This window comes from Nerophis lumbriciformis, linkage group LG26 (assembly GCF_033978685.3).
Source record: "Nerophis lumbriciformis linkage group LG26, RoL_Nlum_v2.1, whole genome shotgun sequence".
Classification (NCBI taxonomy): domain Eukaryota; kingdom Metazoa; phylum Chordata; class Actinopteri; order Syngnathiformes; family Syngnathidae; genus Nerophis; species Nerophis lumbriciformis.
Window position 1 is genome coordinate 6,078,818 of NC_084573.2, and position 18,047 is coordinate 6,096,864.

General features: G+C 39.3%; 1 protein-coding gene across 1 annotated transcript; it reads right to left on the reverse strand.

The window, feature by feature from the left end:
- Positions 1–8,671: 8,671 nt before the first annotated feature.
- LOC133623997 (uncharacterized) lies at positions 8,672–16,548 on the reverse strand. The gene is made up of 3 exons (XM_072916182.1): positions 16,107–16,548; positions 10,816–11,016; positions 8,672–10,092 (listed from the first exon to the last, which is right to left on the reverse strand). Exons 1-3 carry the CDS (start codon positions 16,207–16,209, stop codon positions 8,732–8,734), a joined length of 1,665 nt encoding a protein of 554 aa, XP_072772283.1. The 5' UTR covers positions 16,210–16,548; the 3' UTR covers positions 8,672–8,731.
- Positions 16,549–18,047: the final 1,499 nt, after the last annotated feature.

The following is an 18,047-nucleotide window of genomic DNA, read 5'->3' on the forward strand; positions in this document are numbered from 1 at the left end:
ACATATATATACTCTATTAGCCACAACACAACCAGGCTTATATTTAATATGCCACAAATTAATCCCGCATAACAAACACCGTCCATACAACCCGCCAATACAACTCAAACACCTGCACAACACACTCAATCCCACAGCCCAACGTACCATTCACCTCCGCAAAGTTCATACAGCACATATATTTCCCCAAAGTTACGTATGTGACATGCACATAGCGGCACGCACGTACGGACAAGCGATCAAATGTTTGGAAGCCGCAGCTGCATGCGTACTCACGGTACCGCGTCTGCGTATCCAACTCAAAGTCCTCCTGGTAAGAGTCTCTGTTGTCCCAGTTCTCCACAGGCCAATGGTAAAGCTTGACTGTCATCTTCCGGGAATGTAAACAATGAAACACCGGCCGTGTTTGTGTTGCTGCAGCCGCCCGCAATACACCGCTTCCCACCTACAGCTTTCTTCTTTGCTGTCTCCATTGTTCATTGAACAAATTGCAAAAGATTCACCAACACAGATGTCCAGAATACTGTGGAATTTTGCGATGAAAACAGACGACTTAATAGCTGGCCACCATGCTGTCCCAAAATGTCCTCTACAATCCCTGACGTCATCATACCGAGACGTTTTCAGCAGGATATTTCGCGCGAAATTTAAAATTGCACTTTAGTATGCTAACCCGGCCGTATTAGCATGTGTTGCAATGTTAAGATTTCATCATTGATATATAAACTATCAGACTGCGTGGTCGGTAGTAGTGGCTTTCAGTAGGCCTTTAACTTTGACTTTCTCACAACATCAGCACATATAACATGTGTGACATCATTGTTGTGTGTGTGTAACTCAGTCTTGTTATTATGCTTCTAACATTTATGGATTAGATATTTTTGTTTAGTGCTATTTTTCAGTCAACATCATTATGTACTTTTATGTAAAAAGGAACAGAACATTTAACTGAAATGCAAAACAAATGTTACATACAATAAACATTTAATGTGTATATATATATTCATAACAAACCCTTATAAATGTTGTATTGTCGGAAAAGTGTCACTCTCGCCGATAGCGGTATTTATAGTTGGGATCATTTCGGGTTACCATGGCGACCCGATTTAGGAATAAAAAAAATCGGCCAATTGAATTGGTACATACCTTTCTAATGGAGGATTGCTTTAAGTAAAACAATAAAAGGTGAGATTACCTCCTCTTGTAGTTTACCCATTCTTTCATGTAGCTCCGTGCTTAAGGTCTCATTTTGTTCACACACTTGTATACTTTAACCCTGGCTAAAAAGTTTTTACATCCTATGTTAGGTTTTGACTGGATGGCCATCGAAAGGTGGCGTGCGCCATCAGTGTTCCCCCATTAAAGAGGATAGCGTACACTCTAATTTGCTAGAGGGTGCAAGCCCCGAAAATACACTTTTTTTTTGTGAACAACCTGTCCTCACGGCCACATCTTTTATCCCACTGTCATGTGTTTCGGTGAAAATGTTGACACGCATGTCCTCTCTGACAAAATGTCACTTTTATGGAGGTCATGTGTCCCATTTCACTTCTGTCGACCCTCAAAGTCAAGAAAGTCAGCTAAATTTCTCATTGACTCCAATGTTAAATGTTGGCTCTAAAAACCCCAAACACAAAAATTCACATTTTCTAATTTGCTCAAACTCTGCTATTTCTCCACTTATTGGATATTTAAGAACACCGGAATGTTCCTTGAGGCGCTCACGGTGTTCATGAAAAGTCAATATCAGACTTTGTGCTATCTTTAAAGGGGAACATTATCACAATTTCAGAATGGTTAAAACTATTAAAAATCAGTTCCCAGTGGCTTATTTTATTTTTCGAAGTTTTTTTCAAAATTTTACCCATCACGCAATATCCCTAAAAAAAGCTTCAAAGTGCCTGATTTTAACCATCGTTATATACACCCGTCCATTTTCCTGTGACGTCACATAGTGATGCCAATACAAACAAACATGGCGCGTAGAACAGCAAGCTATAGCGACATTAGCTCGGATTCAGACTCGGATTTCAGCGGCTTAAGCGATTCAACAGATTACGCATGTATTGAAACGGATGGTTGTAGTGTGGAGGCAGGTAGCGAAAACGAAATTGAAGAAGAAACTGAAGCTATTGAGCCATATCGGTTTGAACCGTATGCAAGCGAAACCGACGAAAACGACACGACAGCCAGTGACACGGGAGAAAGCGAGGACGAATTCGGCGATCGCCTTCTAACCAACGATTGGTATGTGTTTGTTTGGCATTAAAGGAAACTAACAACTATGAACTAGGTTTACAGCATATGAAATACATTTGGCAACAACATGCACTTTGAAAGTGCAGACAGCCCAGTTTTCATTAATTAATATATTCTGTAGACATACCCTCATTCGCTCTCTTTTCCTGGGGGTCTGGCGGCAGATTTCTTTGACTTTATCGTTGGAAATGCATCTGCTTTGAGTGTCGCAGGATATCCACACATTCTTGCCATCTCTGTCGTAGCATAGCTTTCGTCGGTAAAGTGTGCGGAACAAACGTCCAATTTCTTGCCACTTTGGCATCTTTGGGCCACTGGTGCAACTTGAATCCGTCCCTGTTCGTGTTGTTACACCCTCCGACAACACACCGACGAGGCATGATGTCTCCAAGGTACGGAAAACAGTCGAAAAAACGGAAAATAACAGAGCTGATTTGACTCGGTGTTTGAGAAAATGGCGAATTGCTTCCCGATGTGACGTCACATTGTGACGTCATCGCTCCGAGAGCGAATAATAGAAAGGTGTTTAATTCGCCAAAATTCACCCATTTAGAGTTCGGAAATCGGTTAAAAAAATATATGGTCTTTTTTCTGCAACATCAAGGTATATATTGACGCTTACATAGGTCTGGTGATAATGTTCCCCTTTAAAGCCCCAGAACACAAAAATTCACATTTTCTAATTTGCTCAAACTCTGCTATTTCTCCACTTATTGGAAATTTAAGAACACCGGAATGTTCCCCAAAGCCTTGAGGCTCTCTAGGTGTTCATGAAAAGTCCGTATCAGATTTTGCGCCATCTTTAAAGTACGCCGTCTTCCAGTGACCCCCAGCCACAGGTCCAGGGCCCATCAAACTTTCTGCGGGAGTTGTCTAGTTCACTTTTACACTTATTCATAATAGTGTTTTTATACAGTTTTGTTATTTTTAAATTATTACATTTTACATGATTCCATAGATGAAATACTGTACATGTTTGTTTTACATGTGTTCATACCTTCGCTTTTGAGCACACATAAATCCCTCTTAGTTCATATTTACTGGTTCATATGTGAAACATCTTCTGGACCACTTCTGGAAGCATATTATTATTTACTTTATACATCATTTGAGCAGTTGTCCTTTATACAATTTTAAAATGTGTGACTTTATGAATCATTTGTTGGGTCTCTATAATCCATTCTATTATCTTTATTACTCTCTTTTGCAATATGAATATTGTTTTGTGATTGATGTATATGTATGTCCTCAGACCTTTATGCAATAAACAATGTATGGTTCAACTAAAGTTGGGTATGATAAATGTAGTTAATATTTGTGGGTATGTATTTTATTCTATTTAGTATTGCAGTCATGTTTGATATTGTTTTCTTTATAAGATTTATATATAGTTTGTAGCTTAGTTCATTGTCTCTAATAATTCCTAAAAATGGAATAATCTTTATTCTTTTCATTTCAAAATGATGCAGTAATGAAAATAAAGAATGGAAGGCTATTATATGAAGCTTATCTATTAAAGCTGTTTATTAATCCTACTAAAGCTGATCTATACAAAACGAGTGCAAAATGGATTGCGTCCGTCATACTTGCCAACCTTGAGACCTCCGATTTCGGGAGGGGGGGGGGCTAAGAGGGGAGGAGTATATTTACAGCTAGAATCCACCAAGTCAAGTATTTTATATATATATATATATATATATATATAAGAAATACTTGACTTTCAGTGAATTCTAGCTATATATATATATTTATTTTATTATATATATATATATATATATATATATATATATATATATATATATATATATATATATATATATATATATATAAATAAGAGAAATACTTGAATTTCAGTGTTCATTTATTTACACATATACACAGACATAACACTCATCTACTCATTGTTGAGTTAAGGGTTGAATTGTCCATCCTTGTTCTATTCTCTGTCACTATTTTTCCAACCATGCTGACCACCCTTTCGCAGGTACCCAGAAAGGTTTCGAGTACCACCAAAAAAACTGAATCTCTGAAGACAGTATAAAAATCTGTGTTAAAGGTGTACAAATACTGTTTGTATAATAAGCATGTTGTTTTTTTTTTTACAAATGAGGGTTAAGAGTTCAGTACTAAAAAAAAAAAGAAAATAATGTGGCTTAAGTACAGTTTTTTAATTGAGCTGCTGCATTTTTTGGTTGGGTTGTTTATTTCTTTTGAGTAATCTATATATTTCTAAAAGGGGAGGAATGTAATAGTGATCTATGTTTGTCTGTTGCCATCTCCTGGTGAATGTTGGCTATAGCGTAGTGGGGTTACTTTTTGGTTGGCCAACGATTTACGTGGTGTTGCGCACCTGACGTCACTCAGGTCCGCATGGAGCTGGAGGCGGCGTGGCTTCCAGCTCCGCCTGAATTTCGGGAGATTTTCGGGAGAAAATTTGTCCCGGGAGGTTTTCGGGAGAGGCGCTGAATTTCGGGAGTCTCCCGGAAAATCCGGGAGGGTTGGCAAGTATGACGTCCGTAAAGTCAGCAAAATAAGTTGTGCAATCCATTTTGCGTCTCTCTTCATTAACGATGAATGAAATATAGAAAATACATGCTGATTGTCAAAGCTCCCACAATACCGGGAGATGCAAATATACAGCACACGCAATGTGATTTATCAACACTCATCACCGTTTTGCGTGCGCTATTTAGCGTTACATTTAGCACGTCTGAAAAGTACGTGCAAACTGACACAGTTACACACACGGCTGCAGGATCAGTGCTCACGCCGCAAAGACAGACGAGGAACACAGAATGTGTGCGTCAGCATATGTGCATGGTCTGTCAGAAATAGAAAATATTAAACATATCATCTATACAGGAACATCCTTTAAAGGCCTACTGAAATGCGATTTTCTTATTTAAACGGGGATAGCAGGTCCATTCTATGTGTCATACTTGATCATTTCGCGATATTGCCATATTTTTGCTGAAAGGATTTAGTAGAGAACATCGACGATAAAGTTCGCAACTTTTGGTCGCTGATAAAAAAGCCTTGCCTTTACCGGAAGTAGCAGACGAGTAGCGTGACGTCACAGGTTGTGGAGCTCCTCACATCTGCACATTGTTTACAATCATGGCCACCAGCAGCGAGAGCGATTCGGACCGAGAAAGCGACGATTTACCCATTAATTTGAGCGAGGATGAAAGATTTGTGGATGAGGAAAGTGAGAGTGAAGGACTAGAGGGCAGTGGGAGCGATTCAGATAGGGAAGATGCTGTGAGAGGCGGGTGGGACCTGATATTCAGCTGGGAATGACTAAAACAGTAAATAAACACAAGACATATATATACTCTATTAGCCACAACACAACCAGGCTTATATTTAATATGCCACAAATTAATCCCGCATAACAAACACCTCCACCCTCCCGTCCATATAACTCGCCAATACAAATCAAACATCTGCACAACACACTCAATCCCACAGCCCAAAGTACCGTTCACCTCCCCAAAGTTCATACAGCACATATATTTCCCCAAAGTCCCCAAAGTTACATACGTGACATGCACATAGCGGCACGCACGTACGGGCAAGCGATCAAATGTTTGGAAGCCGCAGCTGCATGCGTACTCACGGTACCGTGTCTGCGTATCCAACTCAAAGTCCTCCTGGTAAGAGTCTCTGTTGTCCCAGTTCTCCACAGGCCAATGGTAAAGCTTGACTGTCATCTTCCGGGAATGTAAACAATGAAACACCGGCTGTGTTTGTGTTGCTGCAGTCGGCCGCAATACACCGCTTCCCACCTACAGCTTTTTTCTTTGCGGTCTCCATTGTTTATTGAACAAATTGCAAAAGATTCACCAACACAGATGTCCAGAATACTGTGGAATTTTGCGATGAAAACAGACGACTTAATAGCTGGCCACCATGCTGTCGTAAAATGTCCTCTACAATCCGTGACGTCACGTGCAGACGTCATCATACCGAGATGTTTTCAGCAGCATATTTCGTGCAAAATTTAAAATTGCACTTTAGTAAACTAACCCGGCCGTATTGGCATGTGTTGCAATGTTAAGATTTCATCATTGATATATAAACTATCAGACTGCGTGGTCGGTAGTAGTGGGTTTCATCCATCCATCCATTTCCTACCGCTTATTCCCTTCGGGGTCGCGGGCGGCGCTGGAGCCTATCTCAGCTACAATCGGCCGGAAGGCGGGGTACACCCGGACAAGTCGCCACCTCATCGCAGGGCCAACACAGATAGACAGACAACATTCACACTCACATTCACACACTAGGGCCCATTTAGTGTTGCCAATCAACCTATCCCCAGGTGCATGTCTTTGGAGGTGGTTTCAGTAGGCCTTTAATAATTGTATACTGCATGCTGGGTGAGTTAAGGGGCTGATTGAAACAAATTCAAGTTGGTGCATGCTGACCTTGAAAGTCCAGTTTAGAAAACTGTTTTTTTTTTTAGATTTGTAATCATCCATGTTAATAGTCCAGGTGAGAGGAAAAAATAAACGATCGCTGCTAACTGTTGCTGCTTGTTGTCACTTCTTCTGCAGCCGAGTAGTCGCAGAAATGCTCCCTGGGATCACTAGCTCCCTCTACCACCAGGAGGCGGGATTACAGCGAGCCTCACACAGTGCGTCTTCACAGCAGTTTTAGGATTGCTCAGCACAAGAAATACGTTACACACATACAGTTGTTGACAAAATACACTGTACATTATATACCTCGGCTAACTAAACTATGGAAATGTATAATATAATTCATACAGCAATACGGTCTCACTGCACAGCAGGCCAGCAGTTAGCCGAGTCATTGCGCAATCCATGGTGAGGCTCAACTGGCTGGTGACTCACCGCAAGTCTCTTCTCAGTATTTGAACGGTAAATGTGAAAATTCAGCAATTTTGAATAAAAAATAATCTAAAACTGGTGAAGTTAAATGGAAAATAACTTTATAGTATAATCACTGCATACAATTTAATTATTTTTTTTCTTTTTACATTTTTTTTCTTTCCATGATGGCACGTGAGGCCCCGCCTCACCTGCCTCCCCTGACTGCACGTCACTGCTAAATACAGCATATCATCTTTTTTAGAAACTCCAGAACTTTCTGGGTTTTTGGTGGATGGACACAATATTATACTTATCAAACTCTAAAATTAGACAATTCTTTATTGATATCTTTTTTCTTTATAGATCACAACATAACTCAATTTCAGTAATTTACTCATTTAAATCAAAAATAATAGTCAAATTACCTAAAACTTCCCATTCCAACAGGGGCAAAGGAAATGTATTATTCTCTATTTAATTTAGTAATGATGTACATTGCTTTCCCTAACATTCCAAACATGTCCGTGTTCTGAAGCTGATAGTTTTTGGGATTCTAAGAAAGGGGGAAAAAATATCATGTGTATTTTTTTTTAAATTCGCAATTGTAGATTCTTAAAAATAAAGCCATCATCCATAACCTTCCACAAATAATTCTGTTATATTCTCTCATCTATATAATGCATAAAGGTCTGGGGACATACATATAAAACTGTCATAAAACAAGATTCATATTACAAAAGAGAGTAATAAAGATAATTAATAGAACTAATTATAGAGACCCAACAAATGATTCATAAAGTCACACATTTTAAAAGTAACTGATCTTGTATAAAACACAACTGCTCAAATGATGTATAAAGTCGATAATAATATGCTTCCAGAAGTGGTCCAGAAGATGTTTCAGATGTGAACCAGTAAATATGAACTAAGAGGGATTTATGTGTACTCAAAAGCAAAAGTATGAACACATGTAAAACAAATATGTACATCATATACAGGAGTTAATCTATGCAATCATTTACAATTAGAAATTAAAATATGTAGAACTTCATTATTTCAAAAACTTATAAAAACACTATTATGAATAAGTATGAAAATGAATTAAGAATAAATACACATAAAATGTTTTTTGTACTGTTTATTCTCACCTTTTCATTAAAATTGTTCATTTTGAAATACAAGTACACAATGTTGTATATCAATACATGCACTTGACAGAAATAAAATCACTAATCTAAAATATCTCATCCATAAATGTTAGAATCATACTGACAAGACCGTGTTACACATACAATGATACTGTAATGCACGATTAATCGACATTGAGGTTTCAATTAGTACGATACATGACTGCAAGAGGCCGATTTTTTTTTATTATCTCAAAATAAAAAAAGTAATATAAAAGGTAAGCAACATTAGCTGTTGCTTCAGTCTACAACTTTTCAAATAAACCAGTTTGTGTAGTTTTATATGCACAAGGATGTGTATTCATGGATGTAGCCTACTTGACTGAAATACACGTTAATATAAAACATCAAAGAAGCATATTAACAAGATTGTGTTACACACACAACAATGATGTCACACATGTTATATGTGCTGATGTTGTTAGAAAGTTTATTTCAAATCCTGCATCTTCATTTGCTGCTGATGTTCTCACCAGCACACTTGTGTTTCTTACACTGGTACTTAGAAGAGAATCTTTCACCACACACACTGCAACTCAACACTTTCTCACCTGTGTGTAATCTCATGTGTACATTAACACTGTTTCTTTGTGTAAAACCTTTACCACACACTGAACACATAAAAGGTTTCTCACCAGAATGTGTTTTTGAGTGCCTTATCAAGTATGTCTTCTGGGTGAATATTTTACTACAAATTGAGCACATGAATGGTTTGTCTTCAGTGTGTGTCCTCATGTGTACTTGCAACTCACCAGCATGTGTAAAACCTTTACGACATGCTGAACATGAAAATGTTTTTTCTCCAGTGTGTATTCTCATGTGTGCTTTCAAACTGGGACTTTGTATAAAACCTTTACCACATACTGAACATATAAAAGGTTTTTCACCAGTGTGTATTCTTGTGTGTCTTATCAAATTTGCCTTTATGGAGAAACCTTTACTACAAATTGAGCAAATGAATGGTTTGTCTCCAGTGTGTGTTCTCATGTGTGTTTTCAACTCACCAATTTGTAAACAACCTTTAGCACAGATTGAACATGACAAAGGTTTATCACCAGTGTGCTTTATCATGTGCATTTTCAAATGTTGACTTTGACTATAACATTTACCGCAGATTGAACAGGAAAACTGTTTTACTCCAGTGTGTGTTCTCATGTGTACTTTTAAATCAACACTTTGTACAAATCTTTTAGCACAGATTGAACACGAAAAAGGTTTATCAACAGTGTGTATACTCATGTGTCTTTTTAAGTGTGGCCATTGAGTAAAATGTGTACCACATTCTGAGCAAGAAAATGGTTTTTCTCCAGTGTGTATTCTCATGTGTACTTTCAGACGACAACGGTATTTAAAAGTTTTGTCACAGTAAGAACACGTCAGGCGTGTGTTGTCAGTGTGACATGTCTTATCATCTTTAGAGTCTTCATCATCAGTGTCAGGAGAGTGTGACGTTGTGTCCTCACTATCTGATAGTGGAGCTAAGAGCTTGTCTGCTTGTGATCCTCCACAGTGGTCTCCATCAGCTTCTGTTGTCATGTGTTGAGTTGAGCTGCTGCTTGGAGGCTCCGCCTCTCTCTTCTCCTCACTCTCACCTTTGACCTCATCATCTTCACTCTTCACAGGGACACCAATCACTGGGAACTCAAGATGCTTTCCCTCCTGACTGATGCTGGGTTCCTCCTCTTCCTTTTTAATGTGCAGGGTCTGTGGCGCCTCGTCTTTCTCTTTAATGTGGGAGGGCTGTGGCTCCTTCTTCACCATCCTGAAGCTCCACTTCTGTTGCTCAGGGAGAAGATGTTCTTCACAGACGTCTGCAGGACACAACAAGACAAACACGTTTTAGAAACATCCAGCTCTGCTCGTTCATGCAAAGCATTCAGTATGTTTACATGCACTTAAAGGCCTACTGAAATGCGATTTTTTTATTTAAACGGGGATAGCAGGTCCATTCTATATGTCATACTTGATCATTTCGCGATATTGCCATATTTTTGCTGAAAGGATTTAGTAGAGAACATCGACGATAAAGTTCGCAACTTTTGGTCGCTGATAAAAAAGCCTTGCCTGTACCGGAAGTAGCAGACGAGTAGCGTGACGTCACAGGTTGTGGAGCTCCTCACATCTGCACATTGTTTACAATCATAGCCACCAGCAGCGAGAGCGATTCGGACCGAGAAAGCGACCATTTCCCCATTAATTTGAGCGAGGATGAAAGATTCGTGGATGAGGAAAGTGAGAGTGAAGGACTAGAGGGCAGTGGGAGCGATTCAGATAGGGAAGATGCTGTGAGAGGCGGGTGGGACCTGATATTCAGCTGGGAATGACTAAAACAGTAAATAAACACAAGACATATATATACTCTATTAGCCACAACACAACCAGGCTTATATTTAATATGCCACAAATTAAATGAAGTCTATGAGCATGAACTGATGAAGCCTGCTTGGATGAGAGGCCAAACGTCTTCTAAGACAAAGTGAACAGTCCAGTTGTGATGGACTGAATGCCCTGAGAATAAAATGATATGTGCTTACTTGGACTGTGATGAAGCTGTGAGGACTCAGGTGGTTTGTCTTCATGCTCTTCAGTCTTCACAGAGACAACAGTCAGTGGAAACTTGCTGAGATCAGCCTCCTCTTCCTCCTGAGTGATCCACACTTCCTCCTTTTCCTCTTTAATGTGGAGGGGCTGTGGCTCCTCCTCTTCCTCTTCAAAGTGGGGGCGCTGCTGCATGTCTGTTGGGTGAATAAGTAAATATTATTATAACCTTATTATTATAACCCTAACCCTGGCCCTAACCCTAACCCTAACCAAATAACTCTAAATGAAGTCTTTGTTACTTAGAATATGTTCCCCATACTAAAGTGTTACCAAAAACATATAACTTTGTCTTGAATTTGAAAAAAAATAAAATGTTATTTTTCACTAAAGAAGGGTTCGGTAAATGCGCATATGAAACTGCTGGGGTTCGGTACCTCCACCAAGGTTAAGAACCACTGTTTTAGAAGCTGTTTTTAGTGAACCACCGAGCATCATGTAGCAGCATTGCTAAGTGCCAAACATAAAATACAAACTACAAACATAATAAAACACTCGCTAACTGTACAATGTCTGCTCTTACTTTGATGGCGACTGATAAAATGTTCATATCTTCCTGTTTAGATGAAAGAATTGATCATAATTCACAGGAAGGGTAAAAAGAAAATATGCTCCCTGCAGACACTTTTGATTGATTGATTGAGAAGTTTATTGACATCTTAAAGAATTGAATCCATGTAATGCTTTAAAAAGGCAAACGGATGGCACAAAAAGCCAAAAGACTTGTTTCCATTGTGGTCCATTTAAACGCTGTCATCGGTTGTGCATCTTTGTCTCCATTTACGGGTATAAATTGATTGAACAACTTCTAGATTTATGGCTAAATCCTCCTATTAACCAGATGAGAGACATGATTTATAAACTAGGATCATTTTGAGGAGCTGAGACGCGATGATATGGCAGCAAGACAACAGCTTTACTGGCTCACAGTAAAGCAGCAGAGGGCTGCTTAGCTGTGTGTTATCAATGCACCACTAAAAAAATAGTTTGTCAGCATTAAAACAATGCAAATTTTTGGTTAATAATGATGTCCCGATATGTATAAAGTCTATTGTTGGCGGGTTTTGCATGATTATTCAGAGTTTTTTTGGGGCGGAATAGAAAGCCCCTATTGACTCCATTGTTAGCAGACTTCTTAAAGGCTTACTGAAACCCACTACTACCGACAACGCAGTCTGATAGTTTATACATCAATGATGAAATCTTAATATTGCAACACATGCCAATACGGCCGGGTTAACAATTTTAAATTGTGCGCGAAATATCCTGCTGAAAACGTCTCGGTATGATGACGTCTGCGCGTGACGTCACGGATTGTAGAGGACATTTTGGGACAGCATGGTGGCCAGCTATTAAGTCGTCTGTTTTCATCGCAAAATTCCACAGTATTCTGGACATCTGTGTTGGTGAATCTTTTGCAATTTGTTCAATGAACAATGGAGACAGCAAAGAAGAAAGCTGTAGGTGGGAAGCGGTGTATTGCGGCCGACTTCAGCAACACAAACACAGCCGGTGTTTCATTGTTTACATTCCCGAAAGATGACAGTCAAGCTTTACCATTGGCCTGTGGAGAACTGGGACAACAGAGACTCTTACCAGGAGGACTTTGAGTTGGATGCGCAGACGCGGTACCGTGAGTACGCATGCAGCTGCGGCTTCCAAACATTTGATCGCTTGCCCGTACGTGTGTGCCGCTTTGTGCATGTCACGTACGTAACTTTGGGGAAATATATGTGCTTTATGAACTTTGGGGAGGTGAACGGTACTTTGGGCTGTGGGATTGAGTGTGTTGTGCAGGTGTTTGAGTTGTATTGGCGGGTTATATGGACGGAAGGGGGGAGGTGTTTGTTATGCGGGATTAATTTGTGGCATATTAAATATAAGCCTGGTTGTGTTGTGGCTAATAGAGTATATATATGTCTTGTGTTTATTTACTGTTTTAGTCATTCCCAGCTGAATATCAGGTCCCACCCGCCTCTCACAGCATCTTCCCTATCTGAATCGCTCCCACTGCCCTCTAGTCCTTCACTCTCACTTTCCTCATCCACAAATCTTTCATCCTCGCTCAAATTAATGGGGAAATCGTCGCTTTCTCGGTCCGAATCGCTCTCGCTGCTGGTGGCCATGATTGTAAACAATGTGCAGATGTGAGGAGCTCCACAACCTGTGACGTCACGCTACTCGTCTGCTACTTCCGGTACAGGCAAGGCTTTTTTTATCAGCGACCAAAAGTTGCGAACTTTATCGTCGATGTTCTCTACTAAATCCTTTCAGCAAAAATATGGCATTATCGCGAAATTATCAAGTATGACACATAGAATGGACCTGCTATCCCCGTTTAAATAAGAAAATCGCATTTCAGTAGGCCTTTAATGTATTTATCTATATACCACTTGGAATGCAGAAAAAGAAAAACATATGTATTTATGTCTTATATAGGGATAGTGAATGATAAACAGCATATCTCGCATATTTGTAGTATGACTGATCTAATAATATGGTCAGAGTGCAAAAGTATTCCTTAGTTAAAAAAACACTTTATATTCCAAAACGACTTAAACACATCCATACTATGTTTTTGTCATCATGTAAAAGAGTTTTCGTTACGATCATTTTGTTGGCTGGGCCTAAAGGAACTCTTCCCAAACATGTTTTACTATGTGGTGTTTTTATGGAGTATCTCCATTAGGACTGGGCGATATATCGAATATACTCGATATATCGCGGGTTTGTCTCTGTGCGATGTAGAAAATTACTAAACCGTCATATTGGAGTATACGTTCTCACTCTTTCTTGTCTCTCCTTCTCACAGAGACGTAAAACAAGCGCACCTTGTTACATACGTCACATACTGTCGCGCGTGCAACGTCCTACGCCCTCGCGGAGCAGAGAGGTAGCAGCATGGCTAAAGTTAGCTGCGGTGCGAGTGGTAACACGAGAGAAGGAAGGTGCAAATCTGGTAACAAATGGAGGAAGAATTAATTCCCAAGAAAAGCAGCACGGGGTCCATCGTCTGGCGGTGGTTCGGCTTCAAGCGGGAATATGTCAAACAGACAACCGTAATATGTCAAGTATGCGGCAAAAGCGTTGCTACAAAAAGTAGCAGCACTCCTAATTCGTAACATCATTTGAAAAGTCACCCGCTAGAGAATGAAGAGTGCTTGAAACTCTGCATGTCAACATCTACGGCCGGTGCCACACCCACAAAATTCCGAAGCAACCATTTCCACATCAACACCGTATGAAAAAATAGTCAACAACAGAAGGAGATAACGTCCGCAGGAACCTACCACATAGCGAAGGACATACACTATTTGATTTCCTATTATGCAGCTCATTTTTATTTGACACTCTTTGAAATATCTTGTGTGACATCATGCACAAAAGTGCACTTTATTTGTTTTAAACTATTGTAGTGGCGTTCTGTACAAAAAGTGCACTTTAATTTAGTGTTGTTTTGATATGTCATCTTAATAATAATATACAGTAAATTCAGTCTACTATACAGCATTATTCACATGTGAATAATATACAGTAAATACAGTCTATTATACAGCATTATTCACATGTGAATAATATAAATACAGTCTATTATACAGCATTATTAACATGTGAATAATATAAATACAGTCTATTATACAACATTATTCACATGTGAATAAAAAATACAGTCTATTATACAGCATTATTCACATGTGAATAATATAAATACAGTCTATTATACAGCATTATTCACATGTGAATAATATAAATACAGTCTATTATACAGCATTATTCACATGTGAATAATATACAGTAAATACAGTCTATTATACAGCATTATTCACATGTGAATAACATAAAAACAGTCTATTATACAGCATTATTAACATTTGAATAGTATATATACAGTCTATTATACAGCATCATTCACATGTGAATAATATAAATACAGTCTAATATACAGCATTATTCACATGTGAATAATATAAATACAGTCTATTATACAGCATTATTCACATGTGAATAATATAAATACTGTCTATTATACAGCATCATTCACATGTGAATAATATAAATACAGTCTATTATACAGCATTATTCACATGTGAATAATATAAATACAGTCTATTATACAGCATTATTCACATGTGAGTAATATAAATACAGTCTATTATACAGCATTATTCACATGTGAATAATGTAAATACAGTCTATTATACAGCATTATACACATGTGAATAATATAAATACAGTCTATTATACCGCATTGTTCACATGTGAATAATATAAATACAGTCTATTATACAGCATTATTCACATGTGAATAATATAAATACAGTCTATTATACAACATTATTCACATGTGAGAAATATAAATACAGTCTATTATACAGCATTATTCACATATGAATAATATAAATACAGTCTATTATACAGCATTATTCACATGTGAATAATATACAGTAAATAGTCTACTATACAGCATTATTCACATGTGAATAATATACAGTAAATACAGTCTATTATACAGCAATATTCACATGTGAATAATATAAGTACAGTCTATTATACAGCATTATTCACATGTGAATAATATAAATACAGTCTATTATACAGTATTATTCACATGTGAGTAATATAAATAGTCTATTATACAGCATTATTCACATGTGAATAATATAAGTACAGTCTATTATACAGCATTATTCACATGTGAATAATATAAATACAGTCTGTTATACAGCATTATTCACATGTGAATAATATAAATACAGTCTATTATACAGCATTATTCACATGTGAGTAATATACATACCGTCTATTATACAGCATTATTCACATGTGAGTAATATAAATACAGTCTATTATACAGCATTATTCACATGTGAAAAATATAAATACAGTCTATTATACAGCATTATTCACATGTGAAAAATATTAATACAGTCTATTATACAGCATTATTCACATGTAAATAATATAAATACAGTCTATTATACAGCATTATTAACATGTGAATAATATAAATACAGTCTATTATACAGCATTATTCACATGTGAATAATATAAATACCTCTTATAAATATTGTGTGTCTGAAACTGTCTTGTTTCTATGAACAACATAAAACAATCAGTGCATCATCCTCACATGACAATTCATCTTCCTATAGACAATCTATTTAAGAATAGTGTTAATAAATAAATATAAAGTTAGTAAAGATGTGAGAGTAAGAAGTAAACAAACCTGTTCTGTGTAACACAACTTGATGTTTTTGACGTTGTCGCGCCTTCTCCTCTTTTGTTGGACAAAGTTCCTCCTCGTACTCTGCTATCGTTCTTTCGCACATTTTCACACAATCACAACACTTTACACTCACACTTGATCTCTGCTTAGCGATGTGTTTTCATCACTTCCGCCTCTCTTTGTTAGCAGCTAACAAGCTAAGCTAACTAGCAAGCTAAGCTAGCACGAGAAGCAGCAACGTGTGCTCCGACTAATGCATCCGGACCCAAACAAACATTACCGATGTCTACTGTATTAAACGACATATATTGGTACATGTACATAGATATCTTATATATTGATGCCGCATTGACCGCTACTGCCTACTGGCGATGAAGAGCCGTAGGGCCGCCATCTTGAGCCGGTCTTCACCTCCATCTCGTGCCAGGATCTTCTGCTTCTTCTTCTTCTTCTTCTTCTTCTTTGGTTTTATGGCGGTAGTCAAGCAACCTTGTGGGGTGCATTACCGCCACCTATTGATATGGAGTGTGGACCGAGGTGGAACCCGACTCCAGTGTTTTTCAACCTTTCTTGAGCCCAAAGCATATTTTTTGCGTTGACAAAATGCGGAGGCACACCACCAGCAGAAATCATTAAAAACGAAACTCAGTTGACAAAAAAAAGTTGTTGGATATGACTTTAAACCAGGCTTGGGCAATTATTTTAAAAACGTTATGACCATACTTGCCAACCTTGAGACCTCCGATTTCAGTGAATTCTAGCTATATACTAGAGATGCGCGGATAGGCAATTATTTCATCCGCAACCGCATCAGAAAGTCGTCAACCATCCGCCATCCACCCGATCTAACATTTGATCATAACCGCACCCGCCCGCACCCGCCCGCACCCGCCCGCACCCGCCCGTTGTTATATATCTAATATAGACGATGCAAGGCATTCGTGAGGTTATAAAGCTTTTGCCTGTTAAAGAAAGGAGACTGATCCAATGCAGCACAGACATTCGCGTGCCATGCTGTCACGACCCAGACGCACACCAGTGCGCAATCATATGGGAGCCGCGCTGAGCGCACCTCCAAGCGCGTCTCGCTGCCGGCGACGGCCGGGTATGGGCCCGACGCTCCAGCGCCATCCATTTTCAGGGCTAGTTGATTCGGCAGGTGGGTTGTTACACACTCCTTAGCGGGTTCCGACTTCCATGGCCACCGTCCTGCTGTCTATATCAACCAGGGTGAGCCCCACCCCTTTTGTGAGCGCACTGCGCGCGGAGTGACCCCTGTTACGAGCCCCCGGCCACGGGGGTGGCGGGCAGGTAAGCTGCGCGGGCGGAGCGCGCGGAGTGACCCCTGTTACGAGCCCCCGGCCACGGGGGTGGCGGGCAGGTAAGCTGCTTACCTGTTGCGCGTGACGCCGGCCGCGGCGAAGGCGGACGAGGCGGGGTGTCGGTGCGGTGGGCGCGGTGGTGACCCTGGACGTGCGTCGGGCCCTTCTCGCGGATCGCCTCAGCTACGGCTCCCGGTGGGGCCCTCTTGGGGGAAGGGGCCTCGGTCCCGGACCCCGGCGAGGCGTCCCTTCTCCGCTCCGTAAAAGTGTCCATCTCTTTTCTTTTTTTTTCTTCTGTTGTGGCATATGCAGCAGGTGCCTGCTCGTTTTTCGTATGTGGGTAACAACATTTAACTATGTATATATATTTCCGAATTGGTTTAACTGCCACCCGCCTGAATCTATTTAAAATCTAATTTTTTTTTATTTCAACCGCCCGACCCGACCCGACCCGACCCGCGGATAAAATCTAATTTTTTTTAAATTTCATCCGCCCGATCCGCGGATAATCCGCGGTTGTGCCCGCAAACCGCGCATCTCTACTATATACATATTTATTTTATTATATATATAAATAAAAGAAATACTTGACTTTCAGTGAATTCTAGCTATATATATA